At 38.1% G+C, this 17461-nt stretch overlaps 1 protein-coding gene across 2 annotated transcripts in view; it reads right to left on the bottom strand.

Moving 5' to 3' along the window:
• The window catches only part of schip1 (schwannomin interacting protein 1), a 308678-nt gene that overhangs the window by 189030 nt on the left and 102187 nt on the right, over positions 1 to 17461 (bottom strand). For both annotated transcript variants that reach the window (XM_026941093.3, XM_053227587.1), the window contains exons 11-12: positions 6435 to 6487; positions 5065 to 5203 (exon numbers count right to left, since the gene is read on the bottom strand). In XM_026941093.3, the coding sequence (XP_026796894.3) occupies positions 5065 to 5203; positions 6435 to 6487 (192 nt within the window). The remainder of the gene's footprint in view (positions 1 to 5064; positions 5204 to 6434; positions 6488 to 17461) is intronic.

Genomic DNA, 17461 nt, shown 5'->3' on the forward strand with positions numbered 1-17461 from the left:
TAAAAGGAGATACAGAGTGTGGAAAAGCAAAGAAAAAAGTGATATCAGATGTTATTGCAGCAATGATTCATATAAAATGACGGGGATATCTCTGTAGCTCACTGCTATACTTTGGAAGACAATTCCGGCTGGTAGCATAACAAACTGACAACTGCCAGTTGATTGGTGTTCCTGTTACTCTGGGATAGCTGGAGAACTGCAGTTCTTAGGAGCTGTACTCGAGTGATGAACACCATTCTTACAAAAAAAATTTGTTAAATCGTGTAATAGCAACAGTCAGAACAGTTTACCTCAGATTTGGTTTTTGGAGAAATACGTCATCTGTTATCATGCAGAAAGAATGCTCGATTACAATCACAGTGCTGAAAAAACACAGAGATTATCAAGCTTTGCTGTACAGCAACATAGCTGTACAACATACAGCCGTCTAGTTATATCAGCTCTGTAATGCATAATTTGCTGGAAAACTATTACTGAACATCTGAACATCTACTGAAGATCTAAAACTAAGCTATATGCTTAGTTTTAGATGTAAAATTGATGTCTATATAAGAGAGAACATAATCATAAAGTTCAGTAATGCATTTGACAGAAGCTTAGACCGTAACAAAAAAATGGCTCACAAACAGTGCATGAAGTGGGAAAAAAAAAACAATGTTAGTGTAGTATGTGTTACACTAAAATGCAAACGTTTGAAAGATACGGTGTATTACTTTAATACACTTTAATAATATATGTTTAGATATGTAGTCAAAATTTACTGTTATTATTGGCTACATAGATAGTTTCGTTCTATAGCTTTGCATTACAAATAAGAAACTTTATAAGAAATAGGACACAAACAGACTTCCAGTAGTCAAAAGAGTGAAAAATAGAAGTCCTGGTACTGTGTACCATGAGTATTGGTCCATTTCCTGCACTGTTCTGAATGCACATGATGTAATCATGCTTAGACAAAAACTAACACATAGTGAAGTTGACTGAAGTTTTTGTGTTTTTTACTCTAACAGTGTGTCCCAAAGCTGTATTTTTTGTTGTAATCTCTGTTGCTTCCATCTGTCTCCTCCTGTAACTTACAATAGTTTCAGTACCTTTTCCTAACTAACTGATCAGATGGCTAACTTGTCACACTTAGCTAAAATTTGGCTACAAGTTTTACCTAATATTCTCTATCTGTGTCAGTCACATTGATGTGCATAATGAAGCACAACTTGCGTTACAAAATGTTCTTTCTCAGGTTGCTTGCTGTATTTATACCAGAGAGGGCTTCAAATCATGTACGTCTTTAACTTACAATTGGAAGAACCAAAATACTATTATAACACTAAACATTCATTGTGCTGTATGTGATGCCTTCCAAAAAGTTTCTGTTTTGGTTAAAATGAGACTTTGAAGGATATGGCTAATAAAAAGCAGGATGTGGCTAATAAAACAGCACCCTTCAGGACAAAACAAAGCTAAAATGACTGATCATTAGAAGACATTACAGACATAACATCAGAGGCTTAATGACGCAATGACCTGATGCTATAGCTCATAGTCCCAGAGGTAACAGAGTAGTTACAGAAACAAACAGCAGTCACTACAATGTCATTGTTATTATTTACTAATTACAAAACTGTAGTGACTGCTGGTTATTAACTGGCTTATGTTTTTTGCTCAGTATTTGTTTCCATTTGAGATTTAGTGAAAATGCAGCTAAATATTTCTGTTCTTTTTTTTAAAAATTATTTTCCAAATATATTGGTGCCCTCAACAAACCTTCCTTTGGGGATCAATAAAATACAACTATCTATTCATACTGACGTCAGTGAAACTAAACACTCATTAAGAGTCATCGACCAAAAAGTTATTGAGGAGAACTCGAATGCAGCAATGCGGTGACTTTACGTGAGTGTGAGTTTCTGCAGAACATTCAGCTGCTAAATATGGAAAGAAATAAATGTACTCCCAGTCTCCCAAACCCTGCTGGGGAACAGTGTGAGTGTGACCTGGATTGAGCAGGTGTGTGTGTGTGTGTGTGTGTGTGTATGGTAGCACTCAGGATAATAAGAGACAAATGGTAAGGAGATGATGAAGTGTGTGAAAGTCCATTTAAATCCATCTGAGGAATTAATGGTGTGTTGTAACTGTCAAAACATTCAGCACAAAAAAAAAAAGAAAATTAAAATAGGATTGATCGAAACTCTGCACATAAAAACAGCAAGTAGAATGCCAGCTCTGATGCAACAGTGCTACCTAGAGGACATTTAAAGTCAGTACAGGGCGTTTTTTTCAGAGATCAGAAAACACCACAACATTTCAGAGCAGGCTTTCTGTTTGCAGAGCAGTTCCTAAGGATAGGGAAGAGACTACGAGAGGAACTGTGTTATTTGAAGACAGTAAATTAGCTCATATCTCGGTTGGTTTCACATTACAATAATTTTCAAGCACAAATGTTTTGCATGCATGGGTATTCTTTGATTAGTCAGGATGTGCCTGTGCAGGTCCATGTTTATTAGAGAAGAACATAGAATACTATTGCTGGTAACTACCAGTTAGTGTGCCACTATTTGCAACAGTACTACATGCATTAATAGAGCTATTTTATAGAGACACTTGTAGCATACCGAAACACACAGTGTAAGGTCAAATGTCATTTCTGACACACTTACGGAGCTATTTAAGACCTGTTTTTTTTTTTATTATTATTATTTACTGAAATGTCAAAATGAATGTTCCCTTAAACGTGTCTGTCATTTTAAAAGAAAACAACTACATGTGCATTAGCCTGTGTGTGCTCTAGAAATAAATATATTTTGTGCTATGAATTACATCAAGGCAACAGAACAGCTGCTGAGCATCATTCCCAGTGCTCAGACTCACACAAATTTGTTAGCTGATGTCGAAGGGGAAGTCCGTTCCACAGTCCATTCAAATGTTCTTATAGGTGAAGAGACAAATTTCTGAAAAATGAAACTAGTCTTACAGCAGTAATACAATTATTTACTCTTTTTTGCATCATCTTGGTGTGGACCATCGTAAAACTGTGTCCCTCTCACAAACTGAACCACAGTTTACTTGGACAAGGATAGAGACCCTCAATTTTTGGTAGACTAAGGTTTAGATGTTTGGTGCACACCTAAATATGAGTGGACACACCCTAAATCACAGGACACACCCTAAACCACAGGAATTGGACAGCTGGTTATGAAATTCTGAAATGCTCTGGGATTTATAGGTTCCTAAAAATAAGATATTGGGAATTTCCTTAAACCTGAACATTCAAAGCGGTGACATAGATGGTGACTACATTATTAAGCCTCAGATAACTTGTGTGGTGTGCTCAAGTCTTATTCTCCTGTAAAACACCTTAAAAGCCAATTCTACTTAGACCTAAATATGACAGCCATGATTTGGGTAAAGTATGGATGCTAATGCAGCATAGGGATATGAGGTCAGGTTAGGTCCTTATTTCACCAGCAGCCAAAATTTATATTGATTTTATATCATCTAAATCCACTTTGTGCCAAAACACACTTGCTCACACACACTCAGCCGGAGGGAGTGCAGACAAAATTTTGACACAGAGGTTATAAATTCAATCAGCCGGAAAATACGACTGGGCTTCACACAGAGATGGTTTGTACTGCTGGGACAACAGAAAAAGAGAGCTTTTGAAATTCAAGCATGGCCTTGTACACTTGTTAACCTCACAGTGGTTATTCTTCCACCCCAAAACAGAAAAACATTGCATGCAGCATTAATCTTTGCCAAGATAGCTAGTCTTTTAAAGGAAAAACACAAACCTTTTGAAAAATGCAAACAAAAATTGAAAGGAAGGCGACAGGAAGTTGAAACATGTCTATTTTGTGTATGTTCAAATGGGGTGTTCATCATGTTTACAAGATCACTTATAACGTATCTCAATGTGGAAGTTAGGATTGTGGTTAGTGCTAAATGTAATTACATTTGTATGGAATAAATGTTCATATACGAGACTGAATGGCTATGTGTGAGCATGTTAATTGGCTTGCATCAGTTATTAGCAAACCAATGTCTATATTTTCCACTTATCTTGTAACACTCTCACTCAGTTTCAGTAACCGCTTTATCCTGGTTAGGGTGGTGTTGGATCCAGAGAACATCGGATATGTCGAAAATTCATCACAGGGCACCACGTGCACACTCAAGCACACCTAAGGGCACTTTGTCTTAGCCAATACACTTACTGGAATGTTTTTGGGGGGTGAGAGGGAACAGGAAAACCCAGAAGAAAGCCATGCAAAACTCCTCACAGAGAGTGTCATTGTGGAGCTGTGAGGCAGCACACATTGCACCACCTAGCAACAGTGTTCCCATTACTTTCACTACTTGACAATAAGCATATTCTGTGTTTGTGTTTGTCAACAACACAGCATTACATGTTTCATCCAAATGCCTTCCTGGAATGATGGTAATGCCATGTGTATGTTAGAAGTGTTCTATCTCTATCTCTTTCTCTTTTTCTTGTCTCCCTCAATCAGTAGCTCACAATCAGCAGAATTTCATTTCTCGCCGTAAGGAAGCCATTCTCTCTTACACGCCAATGTCACTGTGATTACAAAGCCTATTACACAGATACTGTATATTGCTCCAATCTTCACGTCTCTCTCTCTCTCTCTCTCTCTCTCTCTCTCACACACACACACATCACAGAGAGGAAGCCGCACTGATAAGCCTAGCCAGTATATTAGCTATACTTCTGTATACACAGAAGATTCAGATTTATATGTACAGACAGGAATCTCAATCAGCAGTGACAAAGACAATGACATTTATATAAATATTGCAGTGACACAAGAACTAAAACACTGCTACTTCAGTAAGACTGAACCCTGATATGTTAAGCCATTAATGTAGCAAAAAGAGAAAGTGTAGGAGGAAGAAGATTCAGCTATATCAACTCTCTCTTGCAACGATAATGTGTGAAATAAAACATGTTCACTTCAGGATAAGAACTGGTTCTGGGCTGCTTGATGTATGAACAGCCGACCATAGCTCAGCCAATGAAAGACCAAGGTAAGGAACAGCGGGAAGACTTACAGGGGTGCTGCCGTCTGACAGGGTGGTCATGCTGATTGAAGTGCTCATCTTGTCTGAAGAAGAAAGTGATGGAGGGGAGGGGCTCCTCTTCTCCAGGATATCCTGTCTCTGCAGAAAGTCCCCCCAGGAGTGCTGGATGCTGTCAATCAAATCAGTTTATGACCACTGGTAAAATATACCATTTTACACACTGAACAAAATGTTATTGAACATTACAACAAATTGCAACATAAAAAGTGCAACATATGACCATACCTAATACGTACCTAATTTGCCCATTGTAGTTTAATACTTTTAATGCAGTTGTGTTGATCTCTCTTATATATCCTATGAGCTTCATAGCTAACCATCTGTTCCCACTCACATGAGAGTAAAAGCTGTCCACTCCAGGGACTTTCTTTTCAATCCTGATACACACCTCTAGCTTGCACACAAAGATAGTGCTGTTATTCCCAGATGTGTTGTTTATTTTTCATATTTTCTCATGTGGTTATAATGTGTACCTGAACAGTGTGTACTGGCATTCTCTATATCTGTGCTACTACTGATGACTGAAAGTGAGCTCCTCATTACGCTCTGCATTTAACAACAGATTCTGGATTATAACAATTCACATCCCATTGAAGACAGCACGTGAAAGCACAGCTGTCAATTTTCTGCAAATTATGCAAAATTAATTGTATCATTTGCACACTTTATTAAGCTTTTTTTTTTTTTTAATTTATTTATTTATTTATTTTATATTAAGCTCCTGATACTGTGAGGATTGTCTTACTTTTGTTCTTTTGCTGGCTTTTTAAGTGTTGATGATTAAATCTGTTTTATATACAGCTGTTCATGTACTTCCAGAACCTAAGGGATCAAGGGGATGAATTCATAAGCACATGAACACAAAAATCATACATTTCTTTGTCACATTAATTTTCATGCCAGTACATAAGTTCTCAATACTCATGCTGGGTACATACGAATCACACAAACATGTCGACAGTGCACAGATACACACTCACACAGGAAGAGTATTTTTTGTAGGAAAATATTACTTAATTATTTTATTAATTGTTCATGGCTTTGTGTGTGTGTGTGTCTTGTGTGTGTGGCTGGCAGGTGTTATCTGTAATTAAACAGCAGCTCATGCTCTAGCCACAGGGTGAATCCAGTCTTGATACACCGATGAGGGAATTTCATTAAAATTTGCTCAAGGACACATGTGTGTGTTTGTGGGTTTGGATATGGGGGTGTTGGGGGTACGGGTGGAACGGACTGACTTAAGGTAAGTAAATGTAAAATTGTTATACCAATGAAGAAAATGGCAAGGTGGCTGTGTGTGTGTGTTTGTGTGTGTATGAGTTTGTGTGTGTAAAACTCACTTTTGCAGTGGGTATCCACCATCACTGATGTTCTGCAGGGTCTTTAGCTCGTCCTGTGACAGAGAGAGAGAGAGAGAGAGAGAGAGAGAGAGAGAGAGCAATACTATTATTATTGAAACAGTAGTCTGAACAATAACTGCAGGCAGGGTGAAGAGAATTGACTGTAGAATACACAGAGTGTGCACTGTTCATAGTATATAATCTCAGCTGATCTTTTTCTACCAAACATAACTATATTAGCTGCTAGTGATGATCTGCAACCAAACCACAGCGCTGATGTTATTTGTGATAATGCACTGCCTCTCATGTTCTATTGCATAATTATATCACTGTCTGAGCTAATTAGGAAAAGTGAGATCCAAATCTAATTAAATAATTCTGTACGACAGGCCATGCTCCTCCTCTTTCTCTTCTTCTCCCTGTTCTCCACCTCTCCCTCATTCCTGAGAGAGCCCCCCTCCAACCAATTAAATAATTCTCTTTAATATCACAGAGGAAGATAATGTAATTACATGGAGCATTAGACTAAAGCATCTTTGCTGTTACTGCCACAGGGGCCACAGAGCATGTGTGTGTATGTGTGTGTGTGTGAGCATGCAGTAAGTGATTATCTTCTTTCAAGGATAATGTGTTTACAAAAAGAATAAATTCGAAGCAATCTTCAGCATCAAACAGTTGTGCTTTAAGCAGTTGTGTGATTGTGTGATCTGAGTAGTAGCACGCAACAGTAACATTCAATTTCATTGGGTGTATTTACTCCAAACACAGTGTACAAGTGTGTGTGTGTGTGTGTGTGTGTGTGTGTGTGTGTGTGTGTGTGTGCGCATGTGTGTATTAGGTATGAATCAGGAGAGATGACTTTCCACTTTGTCTTTGTACTCCAAAAGCCAATGTCATCTTCACCTTGCCAAAACCCCCTTACACACTGTTTCACACAGATGCTTTATTACACCTGCAGCCACACAGACGTGCACACACACACACACACACACACACACACAATTTTACCTGAGCTTTCAGTGTGAGGAACAGATGGAGGTGAGAGAGAGGGGGGTGTTTGTCAGGCTGAGAGAGGATAAAAGAAGAGTGAAAATGAGTTGATGAGCTGCAGAGAACAGAGATGAGAGAGGAGGAACAACACAAGAGAAGATTGAGAGTGCCTGTAAATTACCACATCCAGTATGTAAGGGATCTGTGCCTATATACATAAATCTGCCATCGCTACTTTCACTCAAGGTGCTCCTGCTCCCAGGGATCAGTCCTTGGCCCTGTCCTTCTGTCACGTTATATACATCTTCACATTTATTTTCACTGTTATGCTTGTAATACGCTATATGATTACACAAACACGTCACATTCTTACAACTACCTGGCCTTGACATAAAATGTTAGATGATCCCCAAGTCTGTAGCTGCTAGGTGTCCTGACCTTACTATTAACATTAGTTGGGTGATTGTTAGACCCTCCCCTGTACTATGGAGCTTAAGTCCTTCTCTTACTTTAGAACCTTACTTTCACCTATTTGCTGATGATCACAGATGCAGGAATTGTGTCAGTGCCTTTATAACTACTTTAATTCTCTTTTCTTTGGCATTAATTGAATAAAAGCATACAGCTTAAAATTCATCAAGCAGGGTTCTCACCCATAATTACAACTCACATCACTAAGACTCATGAACTGATTTTCTATAATGTCTTGTGGGAACAAAGCAAAATACAGTTCCTCATATGCCCAGGCTGGTCAAGTTGTGACAAAGACATACACTCGTTTGACAGATATTGTTTATCCAACCATAACTGGGATAAAAATGTGACAGAGAAATGGCCAAAGCTATGACCTTGCTCTTATAACACAAGCACCCACACTATACACATTATACACATTACAAGTTGTACAGTCAGAACTGGCAATTTAAACTTGCAGTGTCACCAAAGAGCTCCTCCATGACTATACCTCAGTACAACACACTCACATTATACATCATAGCATCAAACTAACCACATCCCGATCTCTTTTGGACTCTCTGTCACTTCCTCTTTTAAACCTGAACTGAAACTTTCCTGCTCTCCTAACATTCTATTTTTATTATTTTTTAAATTAATTTAATTATTATTATTATTATTATTATGTAGTGCTGCACTCGTGCCATCCAGCAGGGGGCGCAGGTGAGAATCTGTGCTAGTCTGAGCCTCTGCAGAAACAGGAATCTGGTGCCAGCCTGCCCTGCTGGAGAGCGAAACGGCTCTCACACGGTGTGACAGAGTGTCTAAACACTCATTATGCATTGATGCGGATGCACACAGAGGCGTTGCTTCAAAGCTGTGCCCACTATCACTCACAAAGGCAAACAAGTCACAGGACCTCTTCTCCTTGCGCTAACTGACAGAATGTGTTCTTGCACTTATGTTTAAAAGTGCTGATTTAAGCAGCCCACATTTTTTTCCACAAAGGAACCTGTATGGGCAAAAGTTCACCAAAGTGAGGATTTAATCTTTAAGAGCCTCATAATGACCCTGTTCCTCTACACAAGCACACTGACTAAAGACTAACAAGCCTTCGGCCATTTTAACCCTCAGATGGAGTGTATTCACACGCTGGCGCCGGGCCCAAAACAGCTTGAAAAATAAAAAAGGTGGTTTTGCATAATTGAACAGTGGAGAGGACAGAAAATCGATACTCATTTTTGGGTTTTGCAGCAGCAAGCAGACGCCACAATTCAACTGGGGCAAAATTTATGTACTTAGGAGCGAAGGGGGAGTGAAGGCTGTAGAGTGGAAGGGACCTTGAACCCATAGAGCTGCATAAACCAACAGAGGAAATCAAGTCCCTGATAACTGGATACAGGACTATTCCCTGTTAAAGCCATCAATCAATACTGATAAGAATTTTGATCACCTGAATATTAGATGATGAAAAGCTGTACTCAAAAGATGACGTGCTGAAAAGATGATAGCTGACATGTATGTATGTTCTGTACCTATGTGAATGGGAATAACTCTGGATACCAGGATGTGGTAGAAGTTTGAATTCATAATCAGAGAGAAAACTATAAGACCCAGCATATCAAAATAGCATGACATACAGTATATCACTATCAGTATCCATAGTGTAATATTTTGACATAGTTTCAGTAATATGTGGTTTAAGACAATATAAGTGTGTTTAAACGTATGGCTCGGCCATATTGTTGCAAAAATTACGTAGCTAGCTACAGGAGGTGAGCAGCAGTTAAAACACTGCAAGCATGGTGAATCATGTGCGATGAAACAAATCAGGACAAATGATAAACAGTAAAAGGAAAAGGAGGGGGTTGGCTGGTGGTAATGGTCAAATCTACTGAGAGAGATTAAACCAAAAAAACAGAAATATAAAAGGATGGAGAGAGAAAGGAAGAAAAATAATCTCCTATTCCCGTTTCCAATAATCCTAAAAGCAAAAGAGCAGTGTGAGTTGTATGGGCATCTGCTAAGGGTTCTCTTATCTTCAGCTATTCCCACACAGAAAGTGGCTGTGCTCCAGGTCTGGTGTGACAATACTTCCCTGGGGCTTCTGGGAGTCCAGACAGTGTCTGGCTTGTCCCTAAATGATCCTGTTATCATATCAGACCCACACGCCATGGGAGACAGAGGAAGACAGAATGAAGGAGAGGAGTTTAATCTAGAAAGGAGTGAATGCTTCAGGCTAAACCACATCAATGCATAATCAGCACTGGCCATATCATGTGCAGCAGGAAAGTGTGACCAGCATTCACACACTAGGAATGTCGGTAATGTTAGCAATGCACATACTCAAGGCATATTCACACAACATAAAGACACTATATCAACACATGCTGGATGTTTCATCAATGTTTCTATAAAAGTATGGTACATATTAGCAGCCCATATAGCTGATGACATCTTTATTTTCACATCAATGATATTTGTCCTCCCTGGGATCAACGATTTTAAGACAGTACACTTTTTGTAATCCTTGGTGAAGTCCTCCTCATATTCCTATCTGCTCAGTGAAGAAGCTTCAGTTGAGAAACACCTTATGTTGACTACCACCATCCAAACAACCAGGATAATGAGGCATCTCTACTCACCACTCAGTCATGTTGTGACTGAGTCACGTTGTGTCAAAAACCTAGTGTTTATACATTATGATTCAAGAGTTATAGGTATGTGTTTTGGAGGCAACACTAAAGGGAGGAATGGATTAACATCCACTGACTATCTGCATTTATTTAATGTGTATCAATTTAATCCAGCAGTAATCATGTATCCAGTTTTATTTCCCGCTTTAAAAGATAGGGTGACTGATGTGACTTGTGTAGGCATTGTTTAGCATTACTCTATTAGCAGGCTAATTTTCATGCCAAATATTAGCTTCATGGCTAATTTTTAACTATGTATTTGACATACATCTAGATCAGTTAAGCGATTAAAGTGATTCAGTCATATGCGAAAAAAAAAAAAAGTCATTGTTATAGCCAGACTACAACTCACAGAGCATTATGGACTTACATGGTAATCCTTTCTCCATTGAAGTTTTCAAGCAGAATAATGCATTAATTTATTGCTAGTTAATGTTGTTAAATAACTTGAAAGGGAATCTCTTAAAAGCTGCAAGTCTATGGACAACATTAACTTCCTGCTGGAGCAGTGGCTTCAAATAATGTACACTCTCTCACCTACACTATATGGCCAAAAGTTTTTGTGGACACCTGGGGCTTGCTTTCTGGTGCTTTCCGTTACTGTGCACAAGCTTTCGTTTTTTTTTTTAAAGAGCTCAAACCAAAAGCACCAACTACAGATGGGCACCAAAATCCTGGAAACATACCATGTCGACCATCTCACTGATTCTCACTGCTTTGACGTGTGTGTATTTGTTCTGTGTGTAAGGGTATTGATATATTGTACCTGAAATTTGGCATAGATAAACTGCTCTGGTAGTCGTTTCCCAGGTGACAGGGAGGCAGCTGTGTGGGGTCGCCCTGAAAAAGTGGTGTGTGTGTGTGTGTGTGTGTTTCAATTCTCATAAATGGACTCACAAAACCTGCAGCACTTTTCAAACCCAAACAAGCCCAGTATATTTTGCATTGGATGTACTTAATACTCAAGTAGTAGCCATACTACAGTTTAATGACTGCCATCTCATCACTTTCACAAACTCTTCACAAAGCAAAGTAACTTGTAAATTAAGGTTTAAATCTGTAGAATTTGTGCTTTGATTTGAAGATTTGACTGCTGAATTTGTGATTATGTATTGCCATTGTAGTGAGATCTTCCTGATCATGCATAAATACTACAAAACCTTTAGTACAGTATAAGTAATCAGATTTACTTTTTGTTGTATTGCTCCAGTAGTGTAACAATATAGTGTTATAGTGTAACAATTGTAGTTTTTATATATAGTATAAAAAAAGTGTTATTCTCTCAGTGCAGGGAAATGTGTCAGAATTCTTTTCTGAGGTAGCTGCACTCATGAAAAAAAGAAAGAAAAGAAAAGACTAGAATATTCATTTAATATTGTCAGGATGCATACACAAAGGCATTTTGGCTTCCCTCAAAAAAAACATTAATATACACTGTTGGTTTGTTATAGGTGTGTTGTGGCTGGGGAATGATGTTTCTTTTTTTCTATGTGACTAGAACTCATTCAGTCATTCATGATCTGCAGCATCAACGATTACCTCTGGTGAAGGTTTTAAACAAACAACAGAAAGTAATGTTTATGCATTGCTACACTTGTCATCAGCCTCATTAAAGTCAATGGCAAGAGGCGCCATGTCCTTGAACATAGCTTCAGTCCTGGGATTTCCGGATCACTAATGCAAGACCAAGCATTGCATACACATCATGCAGATCAACCTCTTCAACCAGCATAGTTTTGGGCGAAAAGACATATTCAGCTGTTTCTGTTTTGTTGATTGTATTTTAGCATTGCATAAAAGGTGATCTGATAGCCCTCTCAGCTCAAAAGCTTTGAGATATCACCAAACTGGTTTTTAATAGCTCAAAATTTACCTACTGCATGGACAGCAAGCCTGTGCCACTGATACTGGAACCGCTTGTTAAAATGAATGCACTAAGAGCTCGTGCCAGGATTGAGCTGAGTAATTCTTGCTGAAAATTGATTTGGCTAACTCGAGTGTATAATAATATTATAGTGATATGACTCATTTAAATGAAAATAGCAGTATAAAGAGGCCTCATCCCTCCATTTAATACTATCTTCAGATACAACCATTTTATGTTAGCAATGCAAAACACTGTTTGGAATTTTACTTCTAAGAGAGCGCTCATCATGTTTTACCTTATTAGTTAATTAAAAAACAATGCAATTTTAAATGATCATTTATGTCATTACGCATATATTCATCCTCAAACAGCAAACTGTATAGTCAGTGTTATAGATTTAACAAGCGAATATGGCTGTATGTTGATTGATCTAAAGCAAATACGTGTATATACAGCATAACTTATTTAAAGACAAGAACTGCTATTGCGCAGCCGTGTCGATATGACATCAATAGTTTTTTCAAATAATAGCTACATTTGTGTTTGCTGAAGATTTTGAGACTCTCAGCTATTCCTATGTTTCTGAGAACATTTGGTCCTCGCAAAGGGTTAAAAACATAATCTAGTGCGGAATAACGAGACAGTGATGTATTATGTGGCTGCGCTTAATTTAACTGAAAGGACAATATTTGTGCTTATTATAAATAGCAAAGCTAATTTGACACTGACTTCTGACAGTGTAAAAATGAACCATTTTATATGTAAATAAGGAATTAAGAACAGAAAGGATCCTAAATTATGAGCCTTCTCACTGTTGTTTTTCATTACTTTACATTTTATTGTGCAAACAATAAGATGAACAGTTGTGGATCAATTAGATGCCAGTTAAAAATAAGTTTAAAATATGGAGTGAAACTTTTTTTTTTTTTTTCACTTCTCACACTTGAAACATATTAGGCCACTCTACTTCAGAGTTTCATAAAATAGCAATTTGAACATGTGCGTTAATGTGTGAAAAAGTTTCTCAATGTTTCCATAATTATGTGCCCAAAAGGGCTAGGTCAAGAAGGCTTAATAGGTCAAGTTAGAATAGCTATTGCTATTGTGCTTCTTTTATTAGGAAGAATGATCATGTTCTTCTGTAGTATTCCCAAGGCCTCTGATCTGACTGAATTTAGTTTTAATGAAACAGAGGGCCCAAAAGGCACACACACACACACACACACACATAAACATAAACACAAACAAGCTGACAGATAGCTGGTGTCTATATGACTTAAGGGCCTTGTGAGAGTCTACAGAGAGCTGAGTGCTTTATTAAAAAAATATCACAAAAGAAAAAAGCCATAGACATTCACACAACTACAGCATGATTTTTTTTTAGAAAATGTTTTTCATTAACACTCAAATTGAAGGAGAATTGTCTCACCCCATGCTGCTTTATCATCTAATTGGAAAGAGTAAATGAGGTGTAACGTCAAAATTAACTCATCTGATGAAAAGACTGTAACGCAGGCTAATATGTTTGTGTTGCACCAGTGAGTGCATGTGATTTCCAATACACATATCATACATGTGCAAGACAATATATACACGCATACACAAACACCACACAGGCAAGCCCATTATTTCTACAGTGCACATTCCTCCATTCTGTAGAACCATAATGTTTAATCCACACACAATTTCCCTTTATATGACCATCATTATTTCACACTTTTTAAATTCTGCCTCTTTCTGCTTGTAAAGCTATCAGCAGAAGTCACCCAGGTGGAAAATACAAATAATTTAAAGATTTCCCAGCTCTCAGAATGAGTGCTTTGCCTCCTCAGTGGATCATCTAGAGACAGTTATGTTTTACTGAGAAAGCAAGAAAGAAGGAATTCAGGGTAGGAGGGTAGGGGAGGCACAATTACAAAAGTTCATAAGGCCATTACACATACACACACACACACACACACACACACTTTCCCACTGTTCTCCCCATTCAGAACAATATAGGTAACTCCCAGACATGGCTCAATCAGACAAAACTGTCTGAGAACTGGCTGAAACATTCTTCATATGTAGTCTCTCTCTCTCTCTCTCTCTCTCATACAAAGTGACATATCATTCATATTTACTGCCTGACTCTGCCATCAGCCTCATGCTCTGCTGCTCTAAAACACTTTTAAAAGCCAAATATCAGTAATAAAATTACTGGAGGGGGTAATAAAAAATAATTCTGAACCCTGAGCCTCTTCAAGTTTTTTTTCCCCTTAACAAACTGACGCAGTATACACTTGATATAGTGATATAAAGTGTAGTGTTACTGTTAACGTTTGCTGCACATGTGCTTTTACTGAAACTCTAGTGTTGTAAAACCTTTCATCTTGTCTCACTATTTGCATTTTATAATTAATATAATTCTATGGACACAAGCTGAGTGTGTGGATGGAGAGAACAACTCTCTGAGAAACATACCTTTTTGTGATTTAATAATTCAGCAGATGCCATTAAACAAAGCAACTTACAAGTGAAACAGAGCCTAATCTGTCAATAAGTCTAGCGTGTGTTCTGGGTTTGCTTGTCTCCCTTTCTTTTCTTTTTTTTTTATGTTTTTTTTTCTGCTAGAAGATAAATATGTATATGATTTGATTTACATTTCACCAGAGAGGGAGAGACAGGAAAGTGTGCACAGAAAAGGAGGAAGCTGTCATTTTACTCGGATGGGTTTTGCAGACAAAAACAGAGAGTCAGAGAGACAGCGAGAGAGACAGCTGCACTGTCATGGTAATGAATAGTTCGTGCTGATATTTCTGTCAGACTCTGAAAGTTAGCACAATGAGGCATAATGCTGCTACACTGACATAAGTGACCTCCAACCTGTGACATCAGCAAATCCAGAGCTCCACATTGGCCTTGACCACCATCAGTGATCCTGATGAACTGTTCTCTGAGCTGCTGCAATAAGCTTTAAATAAACAGTGTGGGCCAGAATACTAAGATCGCTAATAATGCCTGAAACAGGCACTGGTTAACAGACACTGAACAACAGGAAGCCTGGTGGCTAACAGTGCTTGTCTGAGAAATAAAATCCAAGCATCCCAATATCAAAAAATAACAAAAAGAATGCAAAAGGATGCCAAAGCGGAGTGTTTTACCCTCCTCAATGGCCCGAATATCATAAATAATGTTAGCTAATTTGCATGTGAAAGGGACAAAATTGCATGTGCAAAAAGTGGCCATGTTGGAAGTGATTTTCATCTAATGGTAAACAGAAGCTAGTAGTGGCCAGCTCATATTATTTGAGGTGAAAAAAACATGATAATAATTACCCGTTAGTGTAGAAGTAGTCAGACTTTTTCAGAACATTTTTTTGGCCTTGGGGACCTTATGGGGGAAAACTTTTTTGGACTTGGTCAAAAAGTGCCGTTTTTGACCATTTTTGAACTAAACATTTCAGTAAAGTTTGAGTATCAGAGAAAAGCATTCGTCCTGTCATCCGGAGATCACTAGTTTATCGGAAGATCTGGCTGACTGGCTGCACGCATCTCAGAGGGTGCACGTGTTAATCTACACCCTCCCTGGTTGGTAGCTGTCATATGAGCTGTCATATGATAGCAGAGAGCTGGCTGGTGGGTGGAAATTGGCCAAAACCAAATAACCAAATGGGGGAGAAATTGGAAAAAAAAAATCCATCAGTGAAACCTTTAAGAATAGTGAGCACAGGCCAATACGCTATGTGCGATGGGGGAAGGGGGTGGGGCTTCCAGAGAGTGTCAGTATATGAGAGTTCAAAACAACTATGGAAACGTCGACTGACTCATCTGCTATTTTTATTCGGAAAAGAGACAGATCTTTTGGGGTATTTTGGAGTATGACCCAGCGTAAAGGTTGGCAGGTCTGAATCAGCCTTTTAATTTTTTTTTGGTATTTTCTGTCTCTCCCCTTAACCCTGAAAATCTTTTTTAGAACTAATTGTATAAATAATTTTTATACATTTTTATTAGGCCATACATTATACCTATACTACACCTATAGATTCTACCTAAAGCATTTTTAGGTTTCCTTTAATCTATTAATAAACCAATCACGATCAGGTGTACTGACTCTGATTCAGAATCAGAAAACTGATTCAGATTCAGAATCTACAGTATTATGCACATTTCCCCTCCTAGATATTTTCTACTTGCTTTGTGAATCTTTTCAAAATCCTGCCCTGAATAAAACATAAACATAAAACACCACACACACACACACACACACACACACACACCATAAACTCTGCGATCAGGGCACAGAGGTAAAAAGAGCCAAACTTAGAGGAGAGGAGGAAGTTCAGAAATACACCAGAGGAATAGTCAGAGACATGCAGGACACATGGGGAAAAAATCTGTGTCATTTTAATACTTACAGTGTTTATATAAGCCAAATTAGTCATAAAGAAATTGTGTAAGATTAATTACACAGGGTAGGTGCGAATTCAACATTGACATTTTCCCTGAGAAAGCAGACTGGAAAGAGAGGTAATGTACGGGGTAGAGTAGACGTTTATATAATTACATGAAAGCATGAGGGGATTTTTTCATTAGTGCAATGTTCTAGATACAATGCTGAGTAATTCCTGGTCAGCAGAAAGGAAGGAAAATAATTGTTCTTCACCTTTGCCTATTCACCAGCACGCCTGAGCTTCAAAAGGTTAGTGCAGGCTCAAGCAATTAGCGTTCACACACATGTACATGCACACACACAATGAAAATCAAAACTACTCTCCCATCAAAGTAAAAACTCCATAATTATGTATGACAAGTCTTTGGACATGATATTAAGTGTGTATCACTGGATGAAAACTAAACATATTTTTGCCTAGACTATATGCTCAGATGCATAGTATTTTAAAGTCACTGTGCCATACTGCCAGGGCTAATTTGTATATCTGTAAGCCTTGATAATGTGACGTTTAATGCCTTAGCATAAATGTTTGCTGTAAATGAAGAGCTGTGTTCATTAAATCTGTTTAATGTCTGTTTTATGTTCCT

The sequence above is a fragment of the Pangasianodon hypophthalmus genome, chromosome 21 (assembly GCF_027358585.1).
Source record: "Pangasianodon hypophthalmus isolate fPanHyp1 chromosome 21, fPanHyp1.pri, whole genome shotgun sequence".
Classification (NCBI taxonomy): Eukaryota; Metazoa; Chordata; class Actinopteri; order Siluriformes; family Pangasiidae; genus Pangasianodon; species Pangasianodon hypophthalmus.